At 36.3% G+C, this 27,836-nt stretch overlaps 1 protein-coding gene across 1 annotated transcript in view; it reads left to right on the forward strand.

Annotated features, from left to right (window-relative positions):
- The first annotated feature begins 6,070 nt into the window (after positions 1-6,070).
- Positions 6,071-27,836, forward strand: part of LOC110886461 (NADPH-dependent oxidoreductase 2-alkenal reductase) — a 31,300-nt gene continuing 9,534 nt past the window's right edge. The window contains exon 1 of the mRNA XM_035979435.1: positions 6,071-6,301. Coding sequence (XP_035835328.1) covers positions 6,074-6,301 — 228 coding nt within the window. The 5' untranslated portion in view covers positions 6,071-6,073. The remainder of the gene's footprint in view (positions 6,302-27,836) is intronic.

The following is a 27,836-nucleotide window of genomic DNA, read 5'->3' on the forward strand; positions in this document are numbered from 1 at the left end:
GTACGAGGGTTGTTTAGTAATTAGTTATTAGATAGTTTAGTTATGTAATTAGATAAGTTATGCAAGTACGGGGACTAGAAGAACGAAAGGTGATAACCAACACCCTTAAGGGATTGACATATCCCTGGGTCGCACCTGTTGACATCGACGGATTCAAACAAGAACAAGGAGACACACCTCTTCGTCATTCAATCACATCCACAAGTTCAAGAGTCACAACCGTTCATGAAGGGACACGTCTCTACAATCGCACATGTTCGTTTAGTATAAATAGGGTTTGTATGTTTCATTTGTAATCATCAGAATCTCTTATACTTTCACATTCAATATAGTTATTCGTTCGATTATTCGTAGTTTATCATTGTGTTCGTGTTCATAAGGGTTCTGACCAACAGTGGTATCAGAGCACATGTTTCAAATCTGGGAAGAAGAAGAAGAAACCGATTGGAACATCATAACCAGGTTCTCTCGAATTTATTTTTTAGGTTTTGTATTCGTTTCAAAATTGAATTGCAGTTTGATTAATTGATCGATAGTAATCAAAGATTTCGTTTGTTTGAATTCTTTTTTTTTTTTTTGAAATTCAATCTCGAATCAAATCTGTTTTTTCAAAAGAAACATAAAATATGTTTTAGAAAAAAACGTAATTCAAAACGAATAGCAAGTTAAAAATTCGAGAAAATCCTGTGTGGTACGAAAATCCTGTGTGGTACAAAATCCTTCGTGGTACAACCTTCGTGGTCATAACCTTCGTAGTACAAGACCTTCGTGGTGGAAAATCCTTCGTGGTGCAGGAACCTTCGTGGTGACAATACCTGTGTGGCAAAGCAAGAAAAGAAAAACCTGTGTGGCAAATCAAGACCTGTGTGGCAAACAAAACTTGTGTGGTACAAACAAGTTAAAACCTGTGTGGTGCAAGCAAGAAGAAAGATTGAAGTAATGCAAGGAAGATAGGAAAGAAAAAGTCTAAGAAAGCAAATCAGAAAGGAAGTATGTCAGGAAGAGACGACAAAGAAAGCATATCAACGTCAATTCGCGAGCAAGGAAATATATCCCTTCAATGCCCAAAGTTGACTGAATCGAATTACACTCAGTGGGCAATCTTGATGGAAACGATCTTAAAGGTATATAGTCTTTTGGATACGGTTGTTTCAAAGGAAGGGGTAGATGAGAAAAAAGGCTCATACAACGAAAGCAATGATATTCCAAACGTTACCGGGAGATATTCTAATGCAAATTGTGCAATATGAGAGTGCAAAGGAAGTTTGGGATGCAATCAAAGTTCGATATCTTGGAGCCGATATGGTTCAGAAAGCGCGTCTGCAAACTTTGAGAAGTGAATTAGAAGCCTTAAAGATGGGAGAAAATGAAACAATAAGTAGTTTTGCAAGCAAGTTGGGTGGTATAAAATCCAAGTTTAAAAGCCTCGGTACCACCATTAAAGATAAGAAGATTGTATCGAAATTACTTATCTCTGTTCGGAAGAAGTTTCTACCGATTGTAGCATCCATCAAGCAGTATTCATAAAATAGATAAAATGACATTTGAAGAAGCAGTGGGTAGGATTACAGCATTTGAAGAACGCCTCAAGAGCCAAAACGAACCGGAGAATAACAATCTCTTAATGGCAAGTTCAGACAATCATTCCGGAAATTGGCATCATGGAAAAGGACGTGGCGATCAAAATCATGGTAGAGGACGTAGAGGAGTTCGTTTAGAGGAGGAAGAGGACGTCGACGAAATATGGATCGAGGAAATAGAGACAAGAGCGAGTTCAAGTGTTACGAATGTGGTGAATTTGGTCACTTCGCATACGAGTGTAGCAAGCGAAAAGATGAGGAAAAAGAGAAGGACGAAGAGGCTCATCTTGCGTTGGAAGAAGAACCAATGTTGTTGCAAGTCAAGCAAGTTGAAGACCTACAACAACTCAAGGATGTTCGTGATTAGGGGGTGAATGAAGTTCTAATCCCTCACATCCTAAAGTACGAGGGTTGTTTAGTAATTAGTTATCAAATAGTTTAGTTTTGTAATTAGATAAGTTATGCAAGTACGGGGATTAAAAGTGAATAAACGAAAGGTGATAACCAACACCCTTAAGGGATCGACATATCCCTGGGTCGCACCTGTTGACATCGACAGCTTCAAACAAGAACAAGGAGACACACCTCTTCATCATTCAATCACATCCACAAGTTCAAGATTACAGTCGTTCGTGCCCTGTTCGTTTAGTATAAATAGGGTTTGTATGTTTCATTTGTAAGAATCTCTTATACTTTCACCTTCAATATAGTTATTCGTTCGATTGTTTGTAGTTTATCACTATGTTCGTGTTCATAAGGGTTCTGAGCAACACATACACTCGGATTCTTCCTTCCATAAACTATAGGTTTCCAAGCTCGAATTCTTGGTTTCCGGTTGCGTAATCTAGTTCAGACTTAATTGTGGAGGCCCAACCGAGTAGATATGAGGGAAAATGGAATGAAGCTCATCGATGAGAGTAGCCTCTAATTCATAAAAAGTAGGAATGACGTGTGAGACTTTCTCAGCCATCCTAGCTGCTCCTAGACAAAAAATTAGCCGAGGATTATCGTTCGCGACTAGCATATTTCTTGGTAGATCCTTTAAACGGATTCCTTCCATTCGTGGAATCCAATCTAACGCCATATCAAGGTACCCAACTGTCAAATAACTTTCATTTACAAAAACAAAACAACAAGGATTAATTACTATGTTCCCTGGTGAGTTAATCTCCTAAATTTTTAACTTTTTTTTTTATTTAGGGTATTAAATATTGCATGCATCACAACGGGTGAGTGGCACCCTGCCCCTGCGTAAAGCCTGGAAGTTTTCAACGTTAGCCCAACGATAGGGAACTGGGGGCACAATAAACAAAAGTTAAGGGACTTGGAGGCACACTGTTAACCCTTTAACGTAATACATCACACATACTTATACATAGCCGTACTGTTATGCATTGAACAAACACAACGGTTTAAAACTCAAGTTATACATAATTATCGTACTTAACTAGTACATTAGCCGATGGCCTTCTGGTGCATTGGTTGCCCCCATGGCCTTCCACTGTGAAGGTCATGGGTTCGAGTCTTGCCTAGAGCAAAATACTCAGGGTTGAGTCAGAGTTTTACCACAGTGGGCATTTAGGCGGTGATTTTATCTAAAATAGTGGCGGGCTGGGTTACAAGTAGGGGTGCAAACGAGCCGAGCTACTCGCGAGCTACTCGAGCTCGGCTCGAAAAAAAGCTCGAACGAGCCGAGCTTAAACGAGCTCGAGCTCGAGCCCGATCCTAAAAACAAGCTCATTTAGTAAACGAGCCCGAGCTTCGCTTATCGAGCTCGTTTAGAAATAAAGCTCGAATCGAGCCGAGCTCGAGCTCGAGCTCGAGCCTGATCGAGCTCGGGCTCGGCTTGGCTCGGCTCGTTTGCACCCATAGTTACAAGCTTGTTCACGGAGATGGGTGACATTTCACCATTGAATTTACCGAGGTGACTTGAGTTTCTTGGCTGTTCACAGAAATCTATTGCACTAATTAGACTTTATATAATAGTTAATTTCAACTAACTTAATTCTTATAGGGCCACACTAGAGACTATTATATTGCACTAATTAGACTTTATATAATAGTTAATTTCAACTAACTTAATTCTTATACAGCCCCACTAGAGACTATATAGATACAGCTTAATTAAATTTATGCTCCTTTTGGTAATTTATTTTAGTTTACACCAATAAAAAAATTATTTTAGCTTACCTTTTAACCACTACTAACCTTTTTATTTTGCCATATTTTAATATTATCTGTTGTGGTTATGCTTCTTTTTGGTAATTTATTTTAGTTTACACCAATAAAAAAATTATTTTATAGCTTACCTTTTAACAACTACTAACCTTTTTATTTTGGCATAGTTTAATATTATTTTATTATGTTATTTGTTTTGTTTTATCCGACCCATATTTTGCCCCTTACCGAATAATGTTGTATTTGTCACTTGTCAAAATTTGTCCAAATAATAAAATTCGTCCCCGATGGGCTAATTACCCAAAACTATAATTTGCAGCATTTTTAGGTATACAGGTCTTGTAACTTATGCTTTAAGAGTTTTTAAAAAAATGAGTTTTTTACTTTTAACTAAAAACTATTTGATTTTCTTTACTTTTAACTCATCCATTTGCTTCACCGCGTCTCGTAAAGACCCGACACCAGTGACAACCGTGAGTTTCCAAGACACGAACACGTGCCACCATACTGCTTTCACCATAACACAATCTGCCATCAGATGGTTTATCGACTCTTCTCCAAAACCGCAAAGCTGCAGTGCGTGTCTTCAATCCGGATCCCACGTTTCGCAAGTTCTAATTTTGCCGGTATACTCCCTGTAAAAACTTTCCAAGCAAAAAAATAAAACTGTTTTTTAGAACCCACACATTCCACTTGAATTTGAAATGTTCACTCCTGACATTGATATATTCTAGAAGGAAGTCGTATGTTGAAATGGGGGGTCATGAGGTCATGTGCTCGATAAGCTATAGTACAAAAATTGGTATATCCAATAGGGTACTTCCTTAACAATGCATATATACTAACTCACATCAAGTCAATTTAACACACCAATGAAGTACTCGCAGAGTGGTTGAGGAAATACTTGATGTTACTTGTGTCTCAGGTTCGACTTCCACTCTCCCTATTTTTTTTTCTATGGTATCTAGGTGAAGGGTGAATACGGGTGGCTAGTGGCGAAGCTTGAAAAAAAAAGTTCGGGTGGTCGGAATATAACGGACCTAAAAAAAATTTCTATCACGTAGTTTCGAGGTGTATGTTCGGGCCGGACGTCGGTGATTCGATTCGGGTCGGGTCAAACATTAATATCAAATGAAAAACGTTCTCATACATTAAAACGTAGACATTGTTTAACAAACAAACGAACAAAGACACCAAAACATTTTATTCATTCTAAAAAAAATCTTCATTCTTTCTTTTGAAAAAAGAAGTTATCATTTTATTCTTCCCCATAGCATAATCTAATAACAAAACAAGTTAACAAATTACCCTAAATTTTAACTCTAATTTCTATCTAAATCAAATCACAATAAGATTAAACAAATAAAATTAGACATAGTTACAGAAAGATTCAATAAGTTTAGGGCAAAAATTCGGACCAATTTCACCCCTAATTTCATCCTAAATCACATAAATTGCAGTTCTAAATTAAACCTAAAGATAAAAAAACACATACTTTTAACCTTATGAAGATTGAAGAAGTCGAACAAGAGTACAAGACCACAACAACGAGCCGCGTTTTAGTTTCTGTTCCCGAACAAGAAGCTGAAGTCGAATAGTTCTGGAACCTACGTTTCCCCCCCTTCTGCAGTTCTGGCTTGTGGCTTCTGTTCTTCTGGACGATGTCCCAAAGTAAACGAATTTTGGTTTTTTTGGATAGGGTGGGGTATATAATGATTTGATTTGGGTTATATAATATACATTCTAGTATTCTACCAAATATAATGATTTGGGCTATAATATTTGGGCTAATTAAATATTTTATTTGGGCTATATAAATAAAAAAAATTAAAACCGGGGGTCTAAAACGTATATACCTAATTTTTTTTATAAAACCGGGGGGTCGAAAACGTATATACCTACAAAATCTTATACGAAACGTACATATATAACACTACTGACCGAAAAGTTCGGGGGGTCGGGCGCCCCTCCCCGCCCCTTAAATCCTGCGCCCCTGCGGGTGGCGTCCGTTCGTGTTGGATGGGAGACGAGGTTTTACCGATTATTCCACTGTCGTGCCTTCAGGCGGGTGGTCGGGTTTCCACGCATCTGGGAGAGCCAAAGGGCTGGCGGTGATCGAGTAATCAATCTTGGCCACAACGTCCGGTGGCACGGTGATTGGCACGTCGTTCATTGATGTTAAAAAAAAAGTCAATTTAACACCACAAATATTGGTATTCACACATTTCTTACCCACAACCAAATTGAGATGAGATTATTATACCTATAAAAAGACCCTCCATCAAGAGTTTGAAAATCATTTTGGTGAGACACAAATGGAAATGCTAAACAACAAGTTCATCACCATTAAAACAGATATAGAAGAGGCACCACACGAATCCATGTTTGAAATCAAAACTCAAACACTTCCTCCTTTGGATGAACATGATGTTCTTGTCAAATGTTTATATGTCTCGATTGACCCGTACCAGATTAACCGCATGAAGTCACGAAGTTCATCCCAGAATTCTGTTGCTGCAGCATCCAAAATCACCCCTGGAATGGTGAGCCCATGCACAAACATACTACTGTTGTTCATGCACGCATACTTCATAGACTAGTTAATTTAATGTTGAACACAGAAACTTATTGAACCATTAATATATATATTTTTGGGTCAGAATCCCCATACATATATAAGTTTTTAATCATGTTTTAAATATAGAATATTTATTTTAGAACCATTTGTATGTTTTTTTCTTCAAAACGTATACTTCATTTAAAAACCACCGCCTCACAAACACGCGAGGAAAACACAACAGGGAACTACAATAGAATCATACAAAGTCAAAATCACACCAACCATTTCAAGAAATAGATTTATATTTAGATCTATTCTTGAAACGTAGAAAATCATAAGATTTAATGCTACTTGTGATGTCTTCAATTCTCCGGTCTTTATTCGAAAAAATCTTCTCGTTTCCAGAATTCCAAATGCACTAACATGCTAAGATGATAATGCCATGAACAACTTTTTTCCTGAGCTCTCAAGGACCATATAATTATGGAACTCCAGCAGATCTCTAACTGAGAAGCCGAAAATATTAGGGATCTTACACCAATTACTAACCCATTGCCAAATCACCGCTGCCACCATGCAACCCGAAAATAAATGGTCTGAAGTCTCTTGCCTGCAACCGCAAAAAACACATCCATCCGAGCTAACAATGATGTTTCTCTTCCTTAACGCCTTCACTGTAGGAAGTCTATCCATCTCTGACCTCCATGCAAAAATATTGCACTTCTTAGGAATCCATCGACTTCATTCCATAACGTATCGCGTGCTTAATCCAAAGAATCCTGCTGAATTTTCTTAATATTCTTAACCGGAAAGCCATCCACATTTGCGCCTTGAAACTCCCACGTGTCACTTCTGTCCTTGATGATAACCGAACCCAGCATGCACTCGAGACTGCCCCATTCAAGAGCATCAGCAACAGTAAAGTGTTATTTCTCCATCTCCATATCCAGTTGACTCCATTATGATCAGAATTTATACAATCCGCAACCCAGCATTGTTTGTATGTTTTATCTTTTTCATATATCAAAGAAAAGGTACATATTCCTAAAAAAGGTAAGATAACTTTTTATCCTTTTCGGACGTCTTTAGAAGTAGTTTTAAATCTTATTATTATATTTATTTATATTTATATATATTAACAAAAACTTGCCATGTTTTAAAAAATTTTAATATTATTTTAAGTGATGAACATTTAATAATTATTATTAATAATAGGTGATGAATATATATATATATATATATATATATATATATATAGTGGAGGGTTCAAATGAGTAGAATTTTTTTGTAAAAAGAAAAAAAAGAAGTTTCAACTAATAAGAATGCTTCATTTTACTTCATTTAATATTTGCATTTAATTTTAATATAAGGGTATATTGGTAAACTTACAAAAATCATTAATTTGTATTCTTCCACTTTAATAACTAACCAAATTAAATTTGTAACTCTTTTTCAAAATATATACTTTTTCCAAATAAAAAAAATACCTTAATTTAAAGTGTACAATAAATTACTAGATGTGTAGGATAAATTACGAGTTGTGTAGAATATATTTCGAGGTGTGTAATATAAATTTCGACTGTGGAAGATAAAATTCTATAATGTGTAGGGTATATGTAGGAAAAATTTTGATATGTGTAGGTTTTGTATATTATATGTAGGATAATTAATGGTTAGTTGACTAATTAATTAAAGAGTTAAAAATTAATGATATGAGTTATAAATGAAATAGTATTTTAGTAATATGCCCTTTCTTCTTTTTTTATCATATTAAATTTCTTCTCAAATGAACCTTCCCCTATATATATAGTGGAGATTTCAAATGAGAAGAAATTTTCTATAAGAAGAAAAAAGAAGAAATTTCAACCAATAAGAATGATTTATTTAACTTCATTTAATATAAGTATTTAATGTTACTATAAGGGTACATTGGTAAATCTAAATAGGTCATTAATTTGTAGTCTTCCTCTTTAATAGCTAACTACATTAAATTTTTTGTAACTTATCTTCAAAATATATATTTTTTCCAAAAAAATAAAATAATTTAAAGTGTAAGATAAATTACGAGTTGTGTAGGATAAATTACGAGTTGTGTAGGATAAATTTCAATGTGTAGGATGAATTTCGAAATATGTAGGATAACTTTTGATGTGTGTAGGCAAAAAAAGTTAGTGTGGAGGATAATAGTCTTTATGACTAATTAATTAGTAAAAAATGATAATAAAGGAGATAAGTAAAAAAACTATTTAATGTTTTACAAAATTACCCTTTGTTCTTTTTCTTCTCAATTAAATTTTCTTCTCAAATGAACCTTCCCCTATATATATATATATATATATATATAGGGTAAGGTTCCTCTACAAAGTGTGTTTTTCCTACAAAGTGTAGGAAGTGTTTTGGACCATTAGATGATTGTTTTTAATGGTTAAGATCATCTTGGTGGCATTTTAGTAATATTTATGTTTTAAATAAGGATTGATATGATTGATGGAGGGCAAAACAGTCTTTTGATGAGGTTTAAAAAACACAAATAACTGTCATTCCATAAACTACTCCTTAATCTTGCAAACATCCATCTCTCTCTTCGCACTTATCATCTTCTATACTAAAAAATATAAAATCTCCTAAAATCATATATCACAATACAACTGTAAGTTTCAGTTTAAAACTTTTTTTAAGTGGCGATAACCCACAACTTGTGGATGATTTTATTGTGTGTTTTGAAATTTACTTCAAAGGCTATGCAAATATTTGTTTCGTTTTAATTGGGTTTAGTAATTTATCATCATTTCAAGAGAAAGACACAACTTTATTATGATTTCGATTGTTGGCAGAATTATATATCATTTCTATTTTAATGTACATATTTTGTGTTTCTATTTCAAATTTGATTCTAGACGGAACACGATGGTATCTTTTAATAATCTATTATTTTTCGTAGTATTAAATCCCGTGTATGTTATTTTGATGCAATTAGCGATTTTATTTCAATATTATTTAATTCTATTCAGAGCCTTGTATATGATTGATGATATAAATCTTTTATAGTAATAACACATACTTTTTCTCTTGATCGATACCCTCTTATTAGTGGTCTGCATCGAATCATCGATAATAACACTAACATGATAACATCTTATTATTATTATGACTATATTATATTCTCTAATATATATATATATATATATATATATATATATATATATATGATTGTTGGGGGTAAGAAGAACCAGAAATGTGTTACAGATGTTTGGAGTGTGTTTAATATGAAAACTGATATAACACAATGTGAAGAACACAAGAAAATGATAAAACACAAAGTCAATAAATAATGAATGGGTTTTATGTTTCGAAATGCGTGAGGTGTGTGCTTAATTGCCGAAACTGATATAACACAGTTTAAAGAACCAGAAACTTATATAACACAGTGTAAAGAACCAGAAACTGATATAACACAGTGTAAAGAACCAGAAACTTGTAAAACACAACGTCAAGAATAACTAATTTGTTTTATCTTGCGAACTTCAGATGAAAGATGCTATGTTTTATTGTGAAATTGATATAACACAATGTAAAGAACCAGAAACTAATAAAACACAACGTTAAGAAATAAATAAGGTGTTTTATGTTTCGAACTTTAGATGAAGGATGGGATGAATGTTAGATGAAGGATGCTGCTATTAATGCGGTGTACAAAATCAATGGTAGGTTCAAGACATAAGAGTTTCCATAAAAATCTCAATTAGTTAATAAGAATTATCTCTTCCATAAATAACTTTTTTAGTCAATTACAATTATACCCATTTATTAAAATACTAGAGATGACACATGTCATCACAAAAACACTTCCTACACTTTATAGGAAAAAATGACTTTGTAGCCAACTCTCACCCTATATATATATATATATATATATATATATATATATATATATATATATATATATATATATATAGGGGAAGGGTGTATAGAAAACCCACTTGTGGTTAGAAAACTCGGGAAACTCAAAGCTCCCGATTTTTTGTTTTGAAAAAAATTACACATGTTATATACATGTTTTTAAGGGTTTTGAGCAAAAAAAAAAAAAAATCAAAAAAGCGCCGAGTAGATATTTAAAAAAAATAATAAACAAGTTTTGGTGTAACATATGTTACATTCATCTGACATATGTTACCCCAGAAATTTGTTTATTTTTTTTAAAAAATATCCACTCGGTGCTTTTTTGATTTTTTTTTGCCCAAAACCCTTAAAACATGTATATAACATGTGTAATTTTTTTTTTTAAAAAAAATCGGGAGGTTAGAGTTTCCCAAGTTTTCTAAATTATAAGGGTTTTCTATAGATACTTCCATTATATATATATATATATATATATATATATATATATATATATGTATATATATATATATATGTATATATATATATATATTATCAGAAACTTGCCATACATAATGTTTTGAAAATTTTTCACTATTATTTTAAATGATGAACATTTAATAATTGTTATTAATCATAGGTGATGAACATTTAGTATATCAAATTAAATTAATTCTTATATTATTTTATTAATATTGATATGTAGTTTTATTTTCTTATCAACTTTTGTTCTTTTAAGTTTTTTTTTAGAAAAGTTAAAAAAGCAGTTGTATTTAAACTTTTTTTTATCAACATTCTAATATATGTTTTTTTTTTAGTTTTTTGAAAACCACGTTGTATTCAAATAGAATATTTCTTTGGTATAAGTATTGTGATGAACTGAACCAATTATGACCTAACAACATTACATGTATGTGTATTATGGGAACTGATACTAGTGTTTGGTTTTATGATTTTCGATTTATGTAAAACATGCGAGGATATATCCTTTTGGTCATTCCACAACTTTATTATTTTTTGTTTTTCTCTTTTGTTTGGTACAACGAGTGACGATACTGTACCAAGTCGAGCCGATACCAATTGACTTCGCGCTATGAATGTTTTTTATTATTATATCAAGTGACGAACGAGCATTTATTGATATTACTTTATTAATATTGATAAACAATTGTGTATTTTATTAACTTCTGTTGTTTAAGTTTTTTAAAAAAGTTGAATATGTAGTCCTATTTAAACTTTTTTTTTTCTCGACATTCTGTTATATGTTTTTTTTTTAATTTTTTGAAAACGGTGTTGTATTCAAATAGACTATTTCTTTAGTATAGGTATACTGTGATGAAGCAAACCGATTATGACCCAACAACATCGTATATATATGTGTATTATCGAAATCGGTACCAGTGTTTGTTTTTATAGTTTTCGATTTATGTAAAACATGATATCCTTTTGATCATTCCACGACTTTATTTTTTTTGTTTTTCTCTATAATTTGGTATAACGAGTGACAGTACCGTACCAATTAGGGCTGTTCACGAGCCGAGCCGAACCGAGCGGACCTTTGCTCGTGCTTGGCTCGTTTTCAAACGAACCGAGCGGAGCGGCTCATTTAAAACCGAGCATCAAATCAAGCAAGCATTTTTTGAGCAGTAAAAATTCCGAGCGAGCGTCGAGCGAAGTTCGAGCGATTTGGATAACCGTGTCGCCCAATTTAAATTTGCTGAGAGATAGTAACAATGTTGGGTCTCAAGTTTTTATGTCTTTAAAAACATGCATATTTCATGGCATAATATTTTTCTTATGAATAACAATGTTGTGGCTGACGAGGCGATGTTCATATTGCACAAACAATTACGTTGAGAGCAGGAGACGATCGACTTAGGGTAACCACATGAAACATTGAGGCGATGAACAGACTGTCGTTTATCGGTTTAGGGTTTAACTTTTAGTTTTGATTTTAATTTTTTTATTGGCGTGGTTGGGCTAGTACGTATAATAGTTGTAAATTTGTATATAGTTGACCAAAATCTAATAGATTGGTACATATAAAACTATAAATTTAATTTATATTTAAGTATATATGTATGTGTAAGTGTGTGTATAATTTAAATTTGTGTATATACATGTGTATATACATGTTTATAGATGTATGTGTATATGTATATGTATATATATACTAATTAAAATAATAATTCGAGCCGAACCGAGCCGAGCGAACCTTTGCTCATGCTTGGCTCGTTTACAAACCGAACCGAGCAGAGCGGCTCGTTTACAACCGAGAGTCAAATCGAACGAGCATTTTCCGAGCAATTTCCAAACGAGCGACGAGCGGCGAGCGATTTGAACGGCCCTAGTACCAATTCAAGCCGATATCAATTGAATTCCTGCTGCATAGCGTGGGGGAATCCCACTAGTTTATATGAAAGTAAAGTGTGTTCTCTTAGACCATGTGTAATGGGCATTATAAGGGCATGAAAAGGTTTGATAATGCCCTCAACACCACCCCTTTGGGCATTATAAGGGCATGAAGAGGGTGGGACATTTCTATAATAATGTCCAAATAGAAGAAAAATAATGGAAAGTAATTAATGAAATGGGCATTAACCATTACACCTTTTTTAAAAGAGCATTATGATGATGATGTGGTGAAAAATGCCCCTTAGTGGGCATTAACCATTACCTATGGTCTTAAAGAAACTTTTGTTTATATTGATCTAATAATCTGTAGTTTCCTTGTTTGCATTTTTCCAAAACGTATTAGTCTTAACTTAATATTTTATTTTGTTTTTGATAAAATACTAGTTAACAATCAAACACTTTTATTAAGTGTTTTCTTTTGTAAAAAAATGGTGTTGGTGAAAAAAAATATTTAACACTTTTATTAAGTGTTTTCTTTTGTAAAAAAATGGTGTTGGTGGAAAAAAAATATTTACTATAATAGCGTTTTAATTCTACTATATAACTTCTTACTCCTAATGTTATTGGTTAACCAAACTTCACTAAATAGTTATTAATTTAACCATTAAAACCTATATAAATTAGCAACTACTTTGAGCTTGAGTGACTTGTACTTTTGGCTTTGGGTGTTTTTCAAAAAAAAACTTGACTTTTTTTCTTTTAACCCAAAAGTTTCTAACTTTTTCAATTTTATCCCTACACAATTTGTTTTTTTAACTTTATCCTAAAACTTTTCATTATTTGCAATTTAACTTCGTAACTTTTCTCACTTATATTTTTCATCTTTGGCAAATTTTCGTTTTACGTATAGTTCTAAATTTTCCAAGTTAATACGACGCAACATACGAGTGTGGTTCAACATTTTTTATGTTTTTTTCTCAAATTTTGCAAGTTAACACGGCGCAACGTACATGTGTGGTTCAACGTTTTTACCTTCTATTTTTTCATGTTTGACAGGTTCGTCGCAACATGCAAATTCTAGGTCGAGTCAGTGTTGGTGGTCGATAACGGTTGTGTGACATTAGTACTATTTGACACCATTTTACGCCCCACCGCAACGCTGGGTGTGCTTTGAGGGTTTTCCCAAAAAAATGGTTATACATATGGTTGTCGTAAGCTTGGCTTTGCGGGTTTTCCAAAAAAAATGATTTTTTTTACTTTTCACCCAAAAGTATTTCATAAATTACTTTTAACCCAAAACTATTTGTTTTTTTACTTTTAACCCAAAACTTTTTATCTTTGGTAATCTATCCTCACAACTTTTTTTACTTTCAACTTTGGTCCTTTATAATTTTCATTTTTCGCAAATTTTTCGCTTTATGATTAGTTCTAAATTTTGTGACTTAACACATCGCAACGTGCATCTTTGATTTAACCTTTTTACGTTTCGTTCTAAATTTTACGAGTTAACACGACGCAACGTGCGTGTGTGGGTGAACATTGTCTATTTTTTTTCCCGTTTGACAGGTTTAACATAACGTACGGGTCCTAGACGGCGGATCTCAATTCTAGTTATTATCCAAATAGTTCCTTTAAAGACTTAGGCTTCATTCACTATCTATTCTTCCTTTAAAATTCTTAGGCTTCATTCACTATCTATTCTATGTCATATGTCATTGTATGGATCTTACAAAAAACAAGATAAATAACCTTCCATAGTTTAAAGAGTTAATTACTGTTTTCGTCCCTGTGGTTTGTCAAAAATCATTATTTCAGTCCATTAATTTAAAAATTGCGATTCAGTCCCTGTGGTTTCATTTTCGTAACCATTTCAGTCACTGTAGTTTCACTTTCGTAACCATTTCAATCCATTTATTCTGTTAGTATAAAGACTGAAATGGTTACGAAGGTGAAACCACAGGGACTGAAATCGCAATTTTGAAACTACTGGACTAAAAGAGTGATTTTTGACAAACCACAGGGATGAAAACAGTAATTAACTCTAGTTTCTTTTAATTAGCAAATTGTTGAACTCAAATCTTATTCGGATCTGACCTCACGGAATGGGATCAAATACAAACACTTAAGTTTGTAAGAACCGTAAGAACTAACACATAATTGACAAGTGTCCATTAATAAAAAATTAGTTTAGGGGTAATTTAGACCTTTTGACCATATTTATTTATAACTAATTAAAAATAATTACAAAAAATATAATCAGCACAACACTACATAATTAGCATAACATCCTTAATTGTTCTTCATTATCAGCACATCGTCCTAAATCGTTCTTCATTATCAACATAAACGACATTAGCACAACATCCTCAATCATTCTCCATTATCAGCACACCAGATGTGCTGATTATATCTACTTTTGATGTTTGTTTGTATTATTTTGTAATTAACACATAATCAGCACGTTATCAGCACAATTATAAAACACCTTTTGTTAACTTTTTTTAAAAATCACTTTTATAAATACAAAAAAGGTATAGCAATATGGTACTCATATTAAAGATAAAAAAATACTTGATTTTACGGTATATATTTTTTTTTTAAATAATGAAGTATATAAAAGTTATTTTAGTTTAAAAAACCTTGGTGGAATTTGTATTTAATGGAAAATGCTCAAATGACTAGCAATTTTACAAAATTACCCATAATTTGTTAGTAGTAAGTTTTAATTATAAGGGTTTTATTTATAATCGATATCAACCCTTGATTTTAATTATCAATGGTTCAGATATGTTCTTACGGTTCTTATAATTAGCAGTGTTTGTACAGGATCTCAACCCCTGACCTCACATTGTAAACTAATGTTCCATTATAAATATTTTATTATATTAATTAATCAGGTACAATAAGCAAAAAATAATAACATCAGTATACATGTATTTTTTATAAGATATAAAAAACTATATATTTCAATTCCGAATAACCGGGTCTCTTCAAAATTCATAGGTTCCTATTCGATTCAAAAGCCTAATTATAAATAAGATTCGTATAAAGAACCCATTATAGTTTTTTTTTTTTTTTTTATCTTTTAACCAACTCAACACACCTTTTTTGTATTTTACTATTCTCAACCAACCGATTGGAACCCGAATTCAAATAATTTGTTACTAGGTTAGAACCCCGTGTATTACACGGGTTGAATAAATGTAATTTTATATATTAAATAATAAAAAATTATATCATTATCAACCATGTATATTGTACGGGTTAAATAAATGTAATTTTATATATCAAATAATAAAAAAGTTATATCTTTGAAAATCATGTGTATTACACAGATTAAATAAATGTAATTTTGTATACTAAATACTAAAAACGGCGTATCTTAAAAAAAACTCGTGTATAAACGGGTTGAATAAATCTACCGAATAATAAAAAATTGCATCCTTAAAACCCCGTATATTACACGTGTTGAATAAATCTGAAAAAAAAGTTATATCTTTAAAAACCATGTGTATTAAAATTTGTAAATGTAGAAATGATAACTAATATTACTTAATTTTATTTTAAGTTTTGTAAAATATATTTGATTCCAAACTAAACAAAACGTTCAAATATATAATTAATATCAAGAGTAAATTACAACTTTGGCCCCTGTGGTTATTTCACTTTTACCGTTTTACCCAAAAAATGAATCTTTTAACATCTGAGTCCCCAACGTCTTTTTTCTAACCCTTTCGGCTCCTAACACTAACCTCATCCATTTACTTTTGGGGGCCAAAAGGGTTAGAAAAAAAAAACATTGGGGTCCAAAAGGGTTAGAAAAAAAAAGATGTTGAGGGTTCAAATGTTAAAAAATTCCTTTTTGACCTAAAAAGATAAAAGTGATATAACCACAAGGGGTCAAATCGTAATTTACTCTAATATCAAATTAGATAACTAAGTTTGAATTTGAAGTAAATAGATAAATATAAAAGTAATAATTAAACTAAATGATATTTAGTAGGAGGATTATCTATAATTAATTAGAAGAAATTAAATTAAAATAATAATTATCCATAAGACATTGCCTAATACGATGACAATTGTCCCAAAAATGGTTTCTTTTATTATATAGTATAGATATGAATTCGGTTCGTTCAAATTTCAGGGTTTCTAGTGTTGGGTTTATTTAGGTGCTGTTTGTTTTTTCAGACGTAAAATGTCTGTAGTCTGCGAACCACATCTGCAGGCATCTGCAAGAGAAGATGTGGACCAAATGTCTGCAGTCTGCAAGGAGAAGAGAGTTTGTTTTTTTCCTTCAAAAACAACTTCACACACAACACACAACACACAACACACACACAACAGGTCTGCTCTCTCTCTCTCTACAACCACCACCACCGCACCACCACCACCATCACCGCACCACCTCCGCCATCACACCACCGCCATCATAGATCTCTCTCTCTCTACGGTCTCTCTCTCTCTACGATCTCTCTCTCTCACAGATCTCTCTCTCACTACGGTCTCTCTCTCTCTACGATCTCTCTCTCTCACAGATCTCTCTCTCTCTCTCTCTCATAGATCTCTCTCTCTCTCACAAATATCTCTCTCTCTCTACGGTCCGGTTTTGACGATGGTGGTGGTGGAGGTGGTGGCTGAGAGGTAGGAGGTGGTGGCGGAGATGTGGTGGCAGGTGGAGGTGATGGTGGCGGAGGTGGTGTCGGCAGGGGAAGTGGAGGTGATGTGGGAGGAGAGGTGGTGGCAGGGGAGAAGAGGAAGAAGATGGCTGGGTGAAGATCTTCTTTTTTTTGAAGCTATTATACATAGCTTTTTTTTGAAGCTATTACTATTTTAAGATCTTTTTTTTTTTTTAACAAACAGTCTTCAAGGGTATGTCTGTCCGCCCGCAGACATAAGCTCTTTACAGACATTATAAGCAAAAACAAACAGAACCTTAGAGTCTTTAGGCCTTTTTATTTTGTGTTGGTCTTGGGCTAGTCTAGTCCATTTGAATAATGGGTTATATTCCCACATGAGTTATATAGGTCCAATCAAGTTTGTTTCTGTTTTGATCGAGTCTTCAGTAATAGTGCGAGTCGTAGGGTTTGTCACTACTTTTATGGTGAACGTTGGTTTGTAGGCTATATATATAAAGCCGTTTGTTGATTGAATAAAGTATCATGAATTTTTGTGTTTACTGGTGATTTCATCTTGAATTCTTCAAGTGGTATCAGAGCAAACTACACACAGAGAGAGAGAGAGAGAGAGAGATCACTTTCACGAGCGCAAGAAGAAGAGAAGATGGCAGAAGAATCTAGCAATTTCCAATCAGTCAGTGTGCCCAAGTTTGATGGGGATTATGACCAGAGGAGTCTCGTCATGGAGAATCTTCTTCGGTCGAAAGAATTTTGGACGGTGGTCGAAGAAGGGTACACGACACCAAAACCAGGTATGGAGATACCAGCCGCTCAGAAGACAATTGCTGATGCCAGGCGGCTTCAAGTCTTGAAGGCTCGAAACTATTTGTTTCAATCAATTTATAAGCACATCTTGAAGACAGTTACCCAGAAAGATACGACGAAACAAATCTGGGATGCGATGAAGATCAAATACCGGGGAAGTGCAAGAGTCAAACGAGCACAGCTGCAGCGGCTCAAAAGGGAATACGAGACTCTAGAGATGAGGACTGGTGAATCGGTTACAGAATATTTTGGCAGAGGTATGGTGATTGCAAATGATATGCGGGTTTGTGGAGAAGACATGCCCGACGTGAAGATTGTTGAGAAGATTCTTAGAACGTTGACAGAGAATTTTAATTTCGTGGTGTGCACAATTGAAGAATCAAAGGACCGTGATGAGTTTTCAGTTGATGAATAGCAAAGTTCATTGTTGGTGCATGAATAGAAGCTTCAACGTAAGGTTCCAGATGAGAATGTGATGAAAGCTGAGTATGAACCCTCAGTTGGAAGAGGTCGTGGACGTGGCAGATTCGGGACAAACCGTGGTCGAGGGCGAGGAAGAGGACGTGGTTCATTCGAAAAATCAATAGTGTAGTGCTATAAATGTCACCAAATGGACATTTTTAATACGAATGTCCCACCGGTGACCGCTCAACGAACTATATGGAGCACGATGAAAATGATGAGCTACTATTGATGGCTTTGGTTGATGATGTATCGCCAATGAAGGAGGGAACATGGTTTCTTGACTCGGCTTGCTCAAATCATATGACGGGAGCAAAAGAATGGTTTGTGCACTTAGATGAAACATACACTCAGACGGTGAGGTTAGGCAATGATTACTGGTTATGAGTAAAAGGCATGGTTAAAGTCAGATTTAATGTGGAAGGGATAACTCAGGTAATCACTAATGTTTATTATATACCTGAGCTTACTTCAAATCTCTTAAGTATGGGTCAGTTGCAAGAAAAAGGTGTTTCATTTATTTTTCAAGGAAGGAATGTGTAAGGTTTATCACCCTCACAAGGGTCTGATCATCTCTTCTAGAATGACAAGGAATCGCATGTTTCCCGTACATGCGATATCGAAACCTTATTCACTAGCTTGTTTACAAGTCAGTATAGGCATAAACGTTTAGCTCATGTGAATCACAAAGCGTTATGGACCATGCAGTATAGGCAAATGGTTAAAGGTTTGCCAAAGTGTCACACCCTGATTTCCACGTGTCTCACCGGTGGGCCCAGTGGGGGATTACCGTGACGATGTTGGCAACAATATAGTCAAACCACACAATTATATAATGCACAGCGGAAGCTTAAGATAAATATATAAACTTCAACCTCTGGTTGTAATATCAAATGTATTACAGAAGTTGAATATATCCACAGCGGATCAAAAAGTAATAAATATTGTTCATTCAGATGCAGCATCAAGTTTGCGAGACTATGTACGATACTTAGGACGCCTATACCAGCCCATTTCGTATAGTACCTGCACTTAATCTTTTTGGGGAAAATACGTCAGTTTACACTGGTAAATACATTCAACTGACACATTTGAAAATGTTTATTAAAATTGATTTGAATGCACAAGGCACAAACTCTTTTATAACTTGGGAAAATTATTAAAATCTTGTGAACGTTTTACATGTTCTTTTATGCGTTCAGTAGCCCAGGTCGTGCCGGGTTAAAGATTTATAGACACACCACATTGCGTAAAACCGTAGTATAAAAACCAACGGCTACGTCTTTTAATTTAATGTCGACAATATATACCGGGTGTACGCCTACACCGGGATGTCGATGGTCGTGGCCATTTCGTAAAATGATGCCAAGGATATCCGGGACAACGGTCATTAAACCCCCCAAAGGCTTTTAAGAAACAAAACTGTTTAAATGAGCCGATCATATTATTTAATTAACCACCTAAGCGATGGAAGAATATAATGCTCAATCAAGCGGTATTAATATACCGTAACCCAAGCCCATATAGTGGAAATAAGTTAAAGTATTTACCTTTGCAAGTATATTTCCTTAATTTGGATTAAATCACCGATAGCTTTTACTAGGGCTCCTAATCTGGAACGAAGGTTTTAATTAACCTCTTAGAATCCTAACGAATCGTTATAATGGCCGTAGCCTAGACCGGTTGGTTCCGATATATATAGATATGGTTTAATCGCGCGAAAAGGCGAAAACCGAGAATGGAGTGTGATTCTGACCCAACAAGTTCAGAGACTTGTTTTATATGGGTTTATGGTTCACACTCTGGAATTTGGGGTTCAAATAATATAGTTTGACCCGTATCGGCTAATTTATGAAAACTAGTTTCATAAGCCGAACCGTGCGCGCAATAGGCGAAACGGTTAACCATGAGAGTCGTACGCTTATTTCCTAAGTCAATATGCCTTAAAGAGGTTGTGGTATCAGTAGGATACCTTCCGTGATGCCCGTAACGAGTTTAAGTTAATATTATGCCCCGTAGGGGCTTTTTGGTCATTTTAAAGACTTTAAAAGAGCTTTTCGAGTTCTACAGGAAATCTGAGTTTCCCGAACAGATTATAAAGCTTAAAATACTTTATTTATTATTTGGAACCAGTAGCAACTGGAATCGGGTCAAAAGACCTTGTAGAACTCATGTTTTGGCCGAAAAGGGCATATTCGGTATTTACCGAACCGTAGCCATAACCGCAGGTTATGAGCGAGGTAAAAATTATTAAAAATCTTTAAAACTCCCAAAATATTATTTTAATACAGTGGGTAAAAGTTTTGGTGACGAAAACTTGGTTTAGATAGGTGTTATGCTAATCGCGCCGTTAATTACTAAAGTTTACTTCAATTGCGCTTTTTAGCATAACTCTCATTCTAGACCTCGGATTGACGTGAAACTTTAAGGACATGCTTATAATTTAATAAGCAAGGTTATGGTCCGTTCACGTGTCCGAAACACTCGTTTTATTTTATAAAGGCCGTTACGGTCAACTTTTAGGCGGTTAACGGAAATGCGTAAAAGACTCGGATAACTCATGAACCGATCACAGAGGTTTACACCATCATGTAACCTGGTCCTAAGAGAGTCCTAAGGTATATCTATACCTCACTAAAACGGGTCAGAACTGAAGTCAATGCAAAAGTCAAACTTTTGCGACATTCGGCTCCGAACCAGGTTAATATAGCAAATGGTCGATTCAAACGAGCGCAAACAAGTTTATATACTTAATATCATATTTTATGAGTGTCAAAACAGGTTTCTTAGTATGTACATTACAGATTATGCATAAATCGCTAAAATAGCTTTCTGTTGACTTTTTAAGTGCGCGTTTGACTCGATATTTGACATAGTTAGAGTGGTGATCAGGGGGAACCCTTTTAGAGGTTTATTACCCACATAAATACCAACTCATAACTACTTTTGATCCGTCATAAGACTGAACCATTTGCAAGTTATTGTAATGACAACCGTTAGTTACGACGGTTGGGTTTATAAGCTAGAACTATGGAAATGTAAGACCAAAATGGTTATGAACGACTTACAGAAGTGGTATCTTGCTTAGAGAGCAGAAGAGAGTGCTAGAGAGCTCTTGGAATGATCAGATGAATGTGTTTTGTGTTGTGTGAATGTTATGCACATAATGTGGCTATTTATAGTGAAATTTGGGCTCTAGGATCATTACAACACATGCTACAATGAGTATGGATGATGGGCAGGTGCCCCTAAGTGATATGGGTCGAGTAGGGGGCGCCCATGCCTCATTGATTAAGGTTTTGATCATTCACAAGCTCAAAAGGCAAGTAGTTACTAACTTTCTGCATCTGGGCGTTTTACGCGGCCCGCATGGGAGTTCCATGCCATTTTAATGCGGGTCGCCTAAGATTTGAATATCAGGCGTGTAAAAGAGAAGGCTCGCGGCCCGCCTCAACTTAACCATAACCATCACGCGGGTCGCGAGAGGCCTGGTTTCCAGAAATTTTAAATCTTTTGAAATGATTATCAGAATCTGGTAATTAATAACGAAATCTTTCGTAATGATTTACCTGACCTTTCGGTTTTGAAGGGGTAACTTTGCGGTTTGGCCCTCGGTTAATTACAACTAAGGACCTCGTGTTATTTACCCGCGTTGTTAAGTCCCCGATTAGTTTATTAATTATTCAGAAAGCCTTAACTTTCATTATTGACGCTTTTAACCCTTCTCATACGGATTCGATCGTAACTTTCTCGTTTCATAACGAAACTTCGCGAAATTTATATATTATATTTTAGTGAGCGTATAATACCGTTACCAAGCCTTGGGAACGTTAAAGGGCCACTCAGAGGTATAATTAAACATGTTGACACAGTTAACCCCTGTAGCTTGTAACCTCTCACTTTCTTTCGCGTTTCGATTCCGTATGATCTAAGATTCATTCGTTTGAAGGTTCAAGCATTTATTTAGGGTTACTATACAGTATATTTACCCTTGTTGACATTTATAACCCTCGAATTTATATACTTTCAAGGTTTGTCAAAATTAGTCCTTTATTTAATATCAATGCCACGTGTAAACAAATGACACGTGTTAACACATTATTGGACGCAAAAATTCGAGGTAATCCTCACCCCCTTAAAATAAATCTCGACCCGAGATTTACTCAAATAAATAGGGGTACTTTTCTTTCATTGTGTCTTCGACTTCCCACGTATATTCGGGACCTCTACGAGCATCCCATTTGACCTTTACAATCGGTACGTGCTTTCTTCGAAGTTTCTTCACCTGTCGATCTTCAATCGACAAAGGTTTTTCTATAAATTTTAAGCTCTCATCTATATGCACATCTGTGTGTGGAATCACCAATGATTCATCGGCGAAGCACTTTTTGAGATTGCAGATGTGGAACACATTGTGAATTCCACTGAGCTCTTCAGGCAAGTTCAACTTATAGGCGACTGACCCGACCCGTTCAATGACCTCAAAAGGTCCTATGTATCTCGGACTCAGTTTGCCTTTCTTGCTGAAACGCATCACCCCTTTCCAGGGTGATACCTTAAGCAACACTTTTTCACCTACTTCGAAGTGAAGATCCTTACGTTTTGGATCAGCGTAGCTTTTCTGCCTATCACGGGCAGCCTTGAGACGTTCCCGGATCTGGACAATCTTGTCCGTTGTCTGGAAAACAATCTCTGGTCCTGATAATTGGACCTCTCCTACTTCCGCCCAACAAACAGGTGATCTACATTTCCTACCGTATAATGCCTCGAAAGGCGCCGCCTTTATGCTGGTGTGGTAGCTATTATTGTAGGAGAATTCGATTAGGGGTAGGTTCTTATCCCAGTTACCACCTAAATCGATCGCACATGCACGAAGCATGTCTTCTAGCGTTTGGATAGTACGCTCACTTTGACCGTCCGTCTGTGGATGGTAAGCCGTACTAAAGTTTAAACGCGTGCCCAAAGATTGCTGGAAACTTTTCCAGAAATGAGACGTGTATCTAGTATCCCTGTCGGAGATAATAGACACAGGTATGCCGTGTAAGGCTACAATCTTATCTACATAAAGTTGGGCTAACATATCGGAGCTATACGTCTCCTTGATGGGTAGAAAATGAGCTGATTTAGTCAGCCTATCGACTATGACCCATATTGTATCGTTTCCTTTCCTGGTTTTGGGTAACTTGGTTATGAAGTCCATAGTTACGCATTCCCACTTCCACTCGGGAAGCTCAGGCTGTTGTAGCAAGCCAGATGGCTTTTGGTGCTCGGCTTTGACTTGAGCACAAGTCAAGCACTTTGCTACGTGGGCGGCCACAGACTTTTTCAAGCCTATCCACCAATAATTTGCCTTTAAATCTTGATACATTTTGTCAGCACCAGGATGGACTGAATATCTGGAACTATGGGCTTCCTGGAGGATAACATCTCGTAGTCCTCCATAAATCGGAACCCATATATGTCCGTTCAGCCTAAGGATTCCATCCTTGCTAAGAGTCAACTGCTCCTCAGTTACTCCTAACTTTTCATTAGGATAATTAGCTTCCAACACAGCCTCTCGCTGTGCAGCTAATATCCTCTCAATCAAATTGTTCTTGACTTCAATGCTCTTGGCATTGATTCGAATAGGTTTTACCCTTTCCTTCCTGCTCAAGGCATCAGCGACTACATTCGCCTTGCCGGGATGGTACCTGATCTCGCAATCATAGTCATTCAAGGTTTCCATCCAACGGCGCTGCCTCATGTTCAACTCCTTCTGGTTGAACAGGTGCTGGAGGCTTTTGTGATCAGAATAAATCACAAATTTAATACCATAAAGGTAATGCCTCCACAATTTTAGTGCAAATACAACGGCACCCAATTCCAAATCATGAGTGGTGTAATTCTTTTCATGCACCTTTAATTGTCGTGAAGCGTAGGCAATAACCTTGCCCTTCTGCATAAGCACACACCCCATGCCCGTGTGTGATGCATCGCAGTAAACTACGAATTCATCTGTACCCTCAGGTAAAGTCAACACAGGTGCGTTGCTTAGCTTTTGCTTCAGTATTTCGAAGGACTCTTGCTGCTTTGGGCCCCAAATAAACTTTTCTTTCTTCTTGGTTAGGGAAGTCAAGGGCGCAGCAATCCTCGAAAAATTTTCAATAAACCTCCGGTAGTATCCTGCTAACCCCAGGAAGCTACGGATTTCGGTAGGCATCTTTGGCTCTTGCCAGTTCATGACTGCCTCTATCTTAGCGGGATCCACTTGGATACCACGCTCACTTACAACGTGACCTAGAAACTGAACCTCTCGTAGCCAGAATTCACATTTCGAGAATTTGGCGTAGAGTTTCTCACGCTGTAGTAATTCGAGAATGCAACGGAGGTGCTTCTCGTGGTCAGCTTGGTTCTTGGAATATATAAGGATATCGTCGATGAAGACTATGACAAATTTGTCCAAATACGGCTTGCAGACGCGATTCATGAGATCCATGAACGCAGCCGGTGCATTTGTGAGCCCAAAAGGCATCACCAGGAACTCGTAATGACCATAGCGAGTCCTAAATGCTGTCTTATGTACATCTTCATCTCTGACCCTTAGCTGATGATAGCCCGACCTCAAGTCGATCTTTGAGAAATAGCTTGCTCCTTGCAGCTGATCGAATAGATCATCGATCCTCGGCAAAGGATATCTATTCTTTATGGTCACTTTATTTAGCTCTCGATAGTCGATGCACAACCGCATCGATCCGTCCTTCTTCTTTACGAATAGGACTGGTGCTCCCCATGGAGATGAACTAGGTCTGATAAAACCTTTCGCCAGCAGTTCATCCAACTGGGTCCTCAGTTCTTTCATTTCCGTTGGAGCTAGCCTGTAAGGTGCTCTAGCTATCGGAGCCGCTCCAGGAATGATGTCTATTCTGAACTCCACTTGTCTATCTGGTGGCAAACCAGGTAGTTCTTCGGGAAAAACCTCGGGGTATTCAGAAATGACAGGAAGATCTTCTATCTTCGGCTTAGGCTCTTCTATTATCACCTGAGCCATGTAATTTACACAGCCTCTGTTCAAACACCTTGAAGCTTTGAGCATAGATACGTCCTCGGGTAACCCGTACTGCGTATCTCCTCGAATGGTAAGAGATTCACCACTCGGAGTCTTTAAGACTATCTGCCTTTTGCCGCAAATGATTTGGGCCTGATTACGGGATAACCAGTCCATGCCTAGCACAATGTCAAAACCCGCTAATTTGAAGGGAAGTAGAGATAAAGGAAAAGAATGGTTCCTAATGGACATTTCACATCCTTCTAGAACAGTAGAGACGGTTTCGATAGTGCCGTCTGCTAACTCTACTTCGTATTTCACATCAAGGGTTTTGATAGGCATATTTAGTAGTTGGCAAAATTTCTGGTCTACAAAGGATTTATCGGCGCCAGAATCGAATAGTACTCTTGCAAATATATTATTTACGAGAAAAGTACCTGTAAGCACGTTGTCGTTCTGGACCGCTTCCTTTGCATCCATGCGAAAAACTCTCGCATTTGACTTCTTGGTCTCTTCCGCCTTCTTGGCATACTTAGGGCAGTTACTTTTGATGTCCCTTTTCGTTACAATCATAGCAGGTTGCATCCTTGATCTTTTTGCACTCCACAGTCTTATGATCCTTGGACTTGCATAGTCCACAGGAAGGAGTCTTTGATTGCGACTGTGAGTTCGATGCAAATCTACATTTCCCAGAGTGGGGTTTCTTGCAGATTTTGCAGGTGGGCCTTTCACCAGCTTGCCCATCTTTCTTCGTCTCAGCCCCTTTCTTGCCGTCACCGTTTCCACGGTGCTTCTTTCCAGATCTTCGTGAGGTATCATCCTCACGTTTTCTCTTCTCAGCCTCCTTGTTCCTTAGTGTCCTCAGACGGACAGCGTCTAAGGTGAGAGACAAGGAGAGGTCAGTAACTGACCTGAAGGTCGTTGGCCGAGAGGCCTTTACACTCGCCTTTATCGCAGGCTCCAAGCCCCCAATGAAATGAGCGATTCTTCGGGGTTCTGGTGTCACAAGGTATGGGACGAGACGACACATTGTATTGAAACTCGTCAAATATGCCTGGCAGTCCAGGTTCGTCATCACCAGTGACACAAAGTCAGCCTCGATCTTCTCAACCTCATGCTGAGGGCAGTAGTTTTCCTTAATGAGAGCAATAAATTCCTCCCATGTCATCTTGTACAAAGCAGACTTACCCGATGCCTGCACCAACGCTCTCCACCATGCCAGGGCCTCGCCCTTAAATGACTGGGACACATACTTCACCACATCCCTCTCTGCGCACCCGCTGATGTCCACAATAGTGTCCATCTCATCTAGCCAGGTGATACAATCCACAGCACCTTTCTCCCCTGTAAATTCCCGGGGCTTACAAGATACAAAGTATTTGTAGGTGCAACCCTTAGCATTCGATGCATCAGTATATTCTCTATCGCGATGAACGCTGTTCTCAGTGGACGAGTGTTTGTCGTCATCTTTCTTGGGTTGAGAGGGTGGTTTGGAGTGTGTCTTTGGTTTAGAGGGTGGTTTTGACACGGTTCTGCCTTGGGACTCAGTATATTGACGATCAAGAGCTGCCTGAACAGCATTGTCAATCAGAGCCTTCAGTTGTGCGCCTGTCAAATGCACTGGCGTATTGTCGTAGTCATCTTCATTTGTGTGGCTGTTCTCTCCATTGGGATCCGCCATTGTAACTTGGATCTGCTACAGAAGATAACAAAATTTTATTCAGGAGATTATTATATAATTGTCTTTTATGACAATTTGTCAACCATGGTAACAGAGACCATATTTGGTTAACTTATTACTTCATTAAACATTAGGATTTGAATATATCCTATTTCAGCTATATAAATAGTATTGGCGGCATAAAGCCTAATCACGAGGATGTTTTATAATTTTAGCCGAGATTTCAGAGAATCAAAGGCATAGAGATTTGAACCGTAGTTCTTTTATCTCTTTCTGACAGGGAGTCATAGACCACCACTGCCTTTTGTCGTTATAAGACAATTATTACGGCCCATAGGCACTACACCTCTAATGGATGTTTTAATATGGTTGGCCCGTAGGCACTACATCTCTAATGGATGTTTTAATATGGTTGGCCCGTAGGCACTACATCTCTAATGGATGTTTTGATAAGGTTGGCCCGTAGGCACTACATCACTAATGGATGTTTTTAATAATACTGGCCCGTAGGCACTACATCACTAATGGATGTTTTAATAATATTGGTCACCTTCATTGGTGATTTAACCCACGATTTATAAATCATTTAGTTGGGTTTTGAAATCCTTAAAGGATTATTGTATAAGAATGACGTGCGTGATTTTAACGAATCACATCTGCCATGATTGTTAACATG

The sequence above is a fragment of the Helianthus annuus genome, chromosome 2 (assembly GCF_002127325.2).
Source record: "Helianthus annuus cultivar XRQ/B chromosome 2, HanXRQr2.0-SUNRISE, whole genome shotgun sequence".
NCBI lineage: Eukaryota > Viridiplantae > Streptophyta > Magnoliopsida > Asterales > Asteraceae > Helianthus > Helianthus annuus.